The sequence below is a fragment of the Battus philenor genome, unplaced genomic scaffold (assembly GCF_028537555.1).
Source record: "Battus philenor isolate CCGP_79_NKW_IND1 unplaced genomic scaffold, ilBatPhil1.0.hap1 SCAF_1, whole genome shotgun sequence".
NCBI classification, from domain to species: Eukaryota; Metazoa; Arthropoda; class Insecta; order Lepidoptera; family Papilionidae; genus Battus; species Battus philenor.
The window spans coordinates 9,140,192-9,148,732 of NW_027181661.1; the positions used below are offsets into that span (position 1 = coordinate 9,140,192).

At 28.8% G+C, this 8,541-nt stretch overlaps 1 protein-coding gene across 1 annotated transcript; it reads right to left on the bottom strand.

Annotated features, from left to right (window-relative positions):
- Positions 1-838: 838 nt before the first annotated feature.
- On the bottom strand, positions 839-7,763 carry LOC137932824 (rho GTPase-activating protein 1-like). The gene is made up of 9 exons (XM_068776502.1): positions 7,656-7,763; positions 7,014-7,127; positions 6,384-6,505; positions 6,078-6,235; positions 5,237-5,554; positions 3,930-4,150; positions 3,326-3,526; positions 2,948-3,054; positions 839-2,863 (listed from the first exon to the last, which is right to left on the bottom strand). The coding sequence occupies exons 1-9, from the start codon at positions 7,702-7,704 to the stop codon at positions 2,693-2,695; spliced, it is 1,461 nt and encodes a 486-aa protein (XP_068632603.1). The 5' UTR covers positions 7,705-7,763; the 3' UTR covers positions 839-2,692.
- Between the last annotated feature and the right edge of the window lie 778 nt (positions 7,764-8,541).

The window sequence follows — 8,541 nt, forward strand, 5'->3', positions numbered from 1 at the left end:
AGAAATATCAACATGTTTTTAAACAATATAAAATAAAAATAAGAGTAAAATGAGAAAATTTTACACGATAATATGGGATAATGTCAGAGTAGAACAAGAGAGTGAGTTTCATGTCATAATAATAATTACTAATAGTTATCACTAAACAATGATGGATACAATAAAAATTTAACATATTCTTAAAATTGTTAAAATTCTACACATATAAAAAATATATAAAGAAAATTCTTCTTGCTGCCAAGACAAACCCCAATAATTTATAAAGCGGGTATAAAATGGGGAGAGCCAGATCCAATTGATACATTTTTAATCCATGACAAAATGTAATTGTGCTAGTAGAAAAAAAAACACACATTGTTTGCTTATCATTTTTATTACATAATCAATCAGTATCTTTTTTAACAAGTTATATATTAGTAAAGGTGAAACAATATCACCTAAACAAAACTATAAGTAACAGGTGGATTTACAAATATTTGAAGAAACAGGATCAAAATTTATACGACTTAATTCAATAACCAATGTATAGATATTATATTCAACTTCTATTCAGACTTATTAAAGACAAAGATAAAAATACAAGTATGTATACATATTATCTTGCTTAAATTACAAGAGATTTAAACTTAATACACTCTATGGTTTGTAACAAAAATTCATATTAATTACAGAACTGCAATGAAACATTAGCATTATTTAAAAAATGTAGCACTTCCTTATAAATTCTAAATGTAGAAAAAACAAGTTTTAAATTATATGACTTTCTACATTGAATATGTAAGAAATTTATTAAAACTTAACTGTTAATTTTAATCAAACACAGTATCAGACGGTTTGGAAAGACGGCTTATTAATTTCAAGATATGTTATTAGATTTTAAGCTAATATTAACATATACATAGAAAGAATAAGTTTAGTTAATATTTTTATACAACACATTTGGCAATTCATTACATGAAATATTAAATGTATTAACATTAGGCACTAGATCCTAATGTTACCGTTACAGATTTCAACTAAAATATAAAAGCTTTATGAATTTTTTTTAGTCCATTAAGATTATTTATGTAAACTATTTTCTGATTTGTAATAAAAATCAGGCAAATAGATTTTTATGTACATCACTAAAAATCTATGTATTTATTAAACTATTATATAAAATATTTTGAGGAAAATGGAATGTATAAATTTTGTAATTTGAATAGTATCTTGCGACAAACTCAAAGTAAATTTAACACTACACTACAGAGGCAAATATCTTCCAAACATTAGCGGGATTTCAAAGGGCTATGTACTATAAATAAGAAAACAGCAATATTAGTAAACTTAGGGCATACAACTACAATATTAGATACTTTTTTGGTATACCTGTGTATAGGATTAAGCTACATTCTAATATCTATATAACATCTAAATAAACAGGGACATATGGGTCACTATTACTATTATTATTTATTACCCTAATAAGGTACCACAATATCACAAAACCAAAGATCTCTGTTTTTGGGGGTAGTTTTAAAATTTGACATTTCATATATAACAAAAAAATAGGGAAATCTCTAATGAAGACAGAAAATTAAGTTAAATTTTCACGTTAAAATATATTTTTACATAGATCGTAACCATGTTATATAAATGCATGTTTAATTAATCCTGTACAAGAGATATTATTAATCAGAGAGCAGGAATCAAATGAAAATTTGGAAGCATTAATGTTTTGTGTAATTAACATTTAAGGTGTATAAAATAGAAAGTATAAAAGAGGTATAGTATTAAAAAATTAAGGAGTATAAACCGTTCATGATTATTATTAATAATAAAGTTTTGTTTTTTTAAATGGCTACAGCTCCACAATATTTTATGACATGCCTTGCATTTTTGGCTGTAATAAATGGCAGCAGTTTATCCATCACATTGCTTTTAATGCAGTGTACTGCAGTTGTATACTTTGAATCCTTACATTTAAATAATTAAATTTAACTTGCTTTTAAGATTTCATTTATGACAAAAAATCTTATACTCACAGAGAATGATTTATAATGGATATGTTTTATATTAGAAATAAAGTAAATAGATAGATTTTAGAAAAACAATGTAATCTAATATATAAACAATTATGCATGAAAATTTTAAGAAAAAGCCTTACAGAACTATCAAAACAATATTTTTTTAAGAAACTTCTACATGTAAAAAAAATATTCTAAATAATATGCTTATCTCTAGAATATCCAGTTGTTGTTGTAGTTTCACTGACAACCGGGACAGATCCATCAACATTTCATAAACAAAATATTTTTTTCTTAGCTTATCATTAAAGCTACTATTTTTCAATTTTGACTGAATAATATACTTTCTAACATGAAATATAACATGGGACTAGAATACTACCTGATACTTTGTCCTTTAGTTTTTTTCATTGCAGGTATTACATCTCACAGTGTCCATTTAACACACTGACTTAAGTATGGCTGAAATGTGTATATTCAGTCAAAACATGGGAAACTGAATTATGTAAACATCCGCCACTGATATAATAACAAGATGATGAAATTTGGTTTGGCATATCTACATATTATTTGGCATTTGAAAGTTCAAGAAACATAACTTAACATTAAGAACACTAATCAATATCTATATGCCACCATGTCTTAATAGTATATGCACTTAATTAATATATTTTAAACAATTTAGATTATATTATGAATATCGACTCTTGATTTTCTAACACAAAATCAATGAAAGAATTTATTGGAGCAATTGACTGAAGTGACATTTGGCCATTACGAGGCCACAAAAGATTAGGGCCAAAAACCACAGCCAAGTTGCTACTTGTCATTTTGTTAAGGCAACTCCTATCCTGTACCTGCAAATTATGTCAGCTTAATTAGACGGTTGTAAAAAGAATTTATTTATAGGTGCAATTTGTACAACTATTAAAACTAATTACCTTCCATAAGAATTGCATTATATACTTCAAAATTTTATAATTCTCCAGTGGTAACTTTTCTCTTATAAGGATCTTAACTTGTCTTGGCTTATCTCGTTGGGACCAAGCTGAAAGAGTTAGTTAATTTTTAATATAATAATTTGTTCACTTGGTTATCTTTTATAGATAGAAAATATTACAACACAGTACAGAATTGTGTTAGTTTTATATTTATACACTTGGCTTTCATATTTGCTTACTTGCCACAAATGTGTAAGACAAAAAAAACTTTACCTTTTCTTTTAATAGTGTGAATCCAAAAGCAGATTCTGCAGTAGTAACATATTTTTGCAAACCACTTGACCTAATCACATAAATTATTTAATTTCATTTACTTACATTGAAATTCAAGAATTTCGTCATATAGATCAAAAGTCATGAGGGGCTCTTCTAGATCATGAAGGAAAGTTTTCAATAAGACTGCTGCATTGTGTGGGTTATTTTGGAATGTTATCGGTTCACCACGATTGCAAGCTCTTTGTAGTTCTTTTATCTCCGATATATTAGCAGACCGACGAAATATTCCCTCAGTCTCCAAAGCTAAACCAATAAAAATTGTATATTTCAAACAAATCTGGTAATGGATGATTGAGAAATAGCTAGTGTTTCATTCAAAAACAAAAGTTGTAACTAGAACTTAAGTGAGTAGGAAATAGAAGCTTTACAATTGGTAGTGAGATAAACAATGACTAACAAAAGTTTATGATAACAGTTTGGCCAGAAAAATATTGTGGTTAATTATTAATGCATATGTTGGGGAATTTAACGCATTGATCTCTTCTTGAGAACCTAACCACGCCTCGTGGTCGCCACTCGAAAATATTTTGACCCCAATAGCCCTGTGTATCGACACATTACTGTACATTTATTACATTTTTGTGATTTCCAATAAAGGTTGAGTAAAATTGAAAAAAATACTTTTTAGGAAGTTATAGCTACTTACCATCAGGATGAGAGAGAAATTCAATGCATTGCCGCACTACTGGCGGTATAGAGTCTACCATTTCAGAATTATTTTCTCTGATGAACTGCAAAGAAACTCCAAATTGCTGTGTGACCGGCGGCGAAAGGCTATCTTTACGGCAGGATTTAGGGTCTTTTTGCTCCTGCTTCTCTTTGGAACTTGTTCCCTTTGAATTCTTTTCAGATATTTTTTTGTCATATCTAATAAAATCCAATAAAATATTTTTATTATTTTCACTTCTTAGTGTAAAAAAAATCACGAGTCTGTGATCAATATACTGTGTAAACATAATCCAGTAAATAAAAATTAAAATGTAATGTAAACATATAAAGATATAGAATTTAATAGTACAAAATATAGAACATCATTAGTTTTGGAGAAAAAAAAAACTAGAGAGAATACTGGAATTATATTTCTGTAACAATGTTTTTCAATGTTTTTTGTTGAAAGACGTTTTGAAAAGTAAAACTGGTTATTTGACATTTTTCCGTTGTTTTGTGTCCACCATAATAAGTAAGACTGACAAAGAATTTCAGTACATGTTACAGATTTATTAAAAAAAGACAAGTCTAAAGATAAAAAGCCTCAAAAACTAAATCCGTTTTGATAAACTTGACAAGTATCCATGAAAAGAAAGCAGATAATGTAGCAAGCTCAACTTAGGTTAATAACCAAGTTTTCAGTAAAAAAAAGTTTTTCATCGTAATAAAGGCAGAACATATTTCTTTAGTCACTCGGCAAATTGGAAGAGTATGAATGGGAGAAATTATATAAATGCGTCAATATAGGCCTGCCTTTGCAACTAAATTTTGATCAGTATCTGTTTCAGTCTTTTCAGAATTCTTTCTGTATTTTTGATTACCCTATTAATATATTCACTAATTATAATTGATTTATTGTCATATTTGAGTGACAAAATAAGTATGTTGATCCTCTATTTATAAGCAAAACAGCCCACTAATAATGGTTATTCACCACACACAGAACTTTACATAACATCTGTGCTGCATCCATGCTTGTCACATTGAAATGATACTCTAAAAATGTGTGCATGAGTTGCATATACAACAAATGATAAGCATTGAAAGAATCACTCTTGTCTGTTGTGTGCATCATGCAAGGGACAGTCCCTATTTAAGTGGACTATACCATATCAATTCCATTGAGACAGTTAATCACATTATTGTTATTGTTTTAAGTTGGAAATCATAAGACTTGATGATTTTATACAATTCATTTTGCTTCATATAAAGAATGTAATCAGTCATAAAAATACTTGTACTTACTGCAATACTGTCTCCGGAATACTAATTTTTTCTAAGTTTATGTGCCGCTGAAGCTCTAACAAAGAGTTTACGTACATTATTTTATGTCCAAACTTAACACTTATTGCAGGTCTCAGCATCTGCCACACGATACGTATTAAATTTGTCGGGTGAACAAGATATAGGGCTTTCAAATTTTTCTTGTATTTTCTATCAAATGCTCTGTAAGCTTTCCACATCCAAGATAATGGCGGTTTGTTGTTTCTGGTTAGCCCATGGTGGAAATAAATTACACTATAATCCTGTTCCACATATTTGTCCAAGGTGTACATCAAATATCTTAAATAAATAAAACAATGTATTTTATTTACAGCGCCATATCAGTACTTTGACAAACTCCGAAAAGGGACAAAATAATTTATTAAAACATTTGTTTAATATTTATCATGTTATCATAATAATATAAAAATTAACAAAGAATTCAAATAAATGATTAGGTGCTCAATATCTAATAAAAAGTATTAAATTAAAAAAACTAAATAAATTATGTTATTTTCATTATGAGATATAATCAGTATTATTGTGCCGTATATCTGTGTCATTTTGGGAAAAGAAATGTACAATTTTTTATTTCACTGTATATATTCTAGTTTGTTGGACTTTATCAGCTTTAAGTTAGAAACAAAGCCTCAAAAAACACTCCAGCCTACCATTTTACTTTTTGTAATCTTGTCTGTAATGTTATTACCACTTGATTCTTGGTAGAACCGTTTTGCAAACAACCTCTTCAAGTATCAATGAAGTCAATGAGTATTATTATGAACTTGAAATCAGTCAGAGACATACAACAAAGAAAGTATACCTCAGCAATTTGTCCGGGTGCAAGTCTTCACTAGATGGCAATTTACATGCTGATACAACAATGATACGCCGACCAATCTCATCATCTCCTACCACATCTACAACACCATTTCTTGTCATTTCCGCAAAACGATCATAATCCGATGATGATGTAGCAATCTATGAACAACATATTTAAAAAAATTACTAAATCACTTGCTTTTCTTAATGGCTGTCTTGTTAATATATGTAAACTGGGGCTCTTAAACCATGAAAGAAACTAAATAATTTACTATATTTGTTTTAAATCTGTTCTTTAATTACTTACTTCAGCGTAAGAATCTTGTGCTGTAGCTAGTTCTTCTTCGAAGTTTTCTTCTATTGTACCATCACTTGTCGATTTGTCTATTGATTCATCTGGTATGTCCAGTAATTCAGGTGGCAAAGGTGCTAAAACAGATACAACACATATCTGTCTTGAAATAGCTAAACCTTTATTTTGAACTTTACCTTACACACACATATATATAACTTCAGGATGCATATATTTGTATACATATATAGAATCCTGAAGTTTACTGAGTGGGTACAAACACTGCCACCTTAATACTAATATGTGAAAAAAATGTATTTCATGTGTATTCACTACTGTAAACTGTGTATTTAAAATAAATATACAAATGGACATAGTTTAAGATGATGATTAACAATTATTGTAGTGATCTCATTTAATAAAACTGTTTTTTTACTGACTCTAACTTCAAAGTAAGATAGGTATATATATATTAAGCACTGTAAACCAAATATAATCTATTATGAATCTATTTTTGTTATTCATTTCTCACATAAGTAATTTAATATGAAGCTTGGGTCAAGATATATGGGCCAAAACCTATACAAAAATTTGGGTTCTAGTACTTACTATATCCACACACAATAGTATAATTATGAGTCTTACCTAACCCTGCAGTTTGTTCTAACTCAGAATCATCAAATTCCAAATTGGGTTCACAGTCATAAAAATCAGAAAGACTTGGGAATCCATCAACCTCAGTATTTCCGCCATGAAAGACTATAATTAAAAAGAATTATTATTAATGTTTTAAATTTGCTATGTTTTAAGCTAATTTTCAAAATATTTTCAGTAGTACTATTAGTAATATCTTTAAAAAATATAAAGATTAATAACAATTATTTGGTAAAGTTTGCATTGCTCTTTTGTTAAAGGTGACAAAATAGAAAAAATAGTATCCTATCGATCAAAAAATATTATCACATCAATTTGAGTATATACAAAGAACTGTTTTTAAACTTTTGTATCAAACAAATGTTTCAAAACATAATAGTAGCAAATTTCACGATATGCCTACAAAACGTCCCTATTGTTTTTATTTTATTTGAAATAATCAAGAACTTTGAAAATGAATTTACAAATTTGAAAATTTCCTAATCAAATAACAGAAAATAGACATCATATGCAGTCGTGTACGTGCAAAAATTATTTATTAACTGGTACATCGCCACTTATATAGTTTATACTTTTAGACAATTTAGATGAGGTTCTTTGTACGAAATATGTGGAACAAATTTACTTAAGTACCTTGAAAAGCTCTAACAGGATTTAATTTTGGTTGATGTTCGGAGTCCATGATTAAAGTTAACACAAAATATAGTTGCAACGTATTTAGCCTACGAGATATTGTTCGGAATACATAGAGCAATAAAAAGATCCAAATATAACAGAGTACATAATACAACGATGCCTCCTACATCAACCATAGACAAACATTATTTCAACAAATAGTGCGTTTCACTCAGAAGTTCTTTTGTTTATTTTATTGGTTGCTTAATGCCTCTGTAATATTTTATTACATACATATATTTCTGTAACAATAATTTATTAATTTATGATAATATAAAAATATGAATAAATGGCCCACAAACATATAGCGCGCAGTCTGTGTATATACCAATAAATTTAACTACAGCTCATACTCTTATAAAAAATTAAATAGCCTCAATTTTTTTATTTGGAATTCAATTCTATTTGGTGGTTTTTGTAAAATTTTTCAAATTAGTTTAAAAACAGCTTTTCTGCCTTCCTGTCGTCGTTTGGGCCTATAGACGCCCACTGTAAAGTATAAGCCTCCCCCAAAAGTATTTATAGTGAGATATACTATAATCGCCACGCTTTGCAGACGAGTTGGCGATCGCAGTGTGGTATTATGGTACGCAGAGGACGCAGCTACCAATCCTCTGGAAATTTATTTGTTAGGAAAAGAAATTCTAAATACTTAATGCACAGTGTGAATTATACGAAATTATATCCTTAGAATCGAATCCGCGACCTATGATTGCAGGTCTCAGTCCTCTATCGTTGGGCTACCACTTCTCAGCTTTTAGTAGAAAAATACATTAAACCAACCACATACCGGGAAGAATATCAATCTCCTTATATCAACACTTTAAAAAATTTTGAAGACTGA

Excerpts from the sequence above, each read along its gene's own strand:
- LOC137932824 (XM_068776502.1), bottom strand. The coding sequence starts at position 7,704 with ATGGACTCCGAACATCAACCAAAATTAAATCCTGTTAGAGCTTTTCAA. Across the intron at positions 5,555-6,077 it reads CACCCGGACAAATTGCTGAG|ATATTTGATGTACACCTTGG; the intron begins GTATACTTTCTT and ends TATTTATTTAAG. Across the intron at positions 3,055-3,325 it reads CGAAATTCTTGAATTTCAAT|CTTGGTCCCAACGAGATAAG; the intron begins GTAAGTAAATGA and ends TAACTCTTTCAG.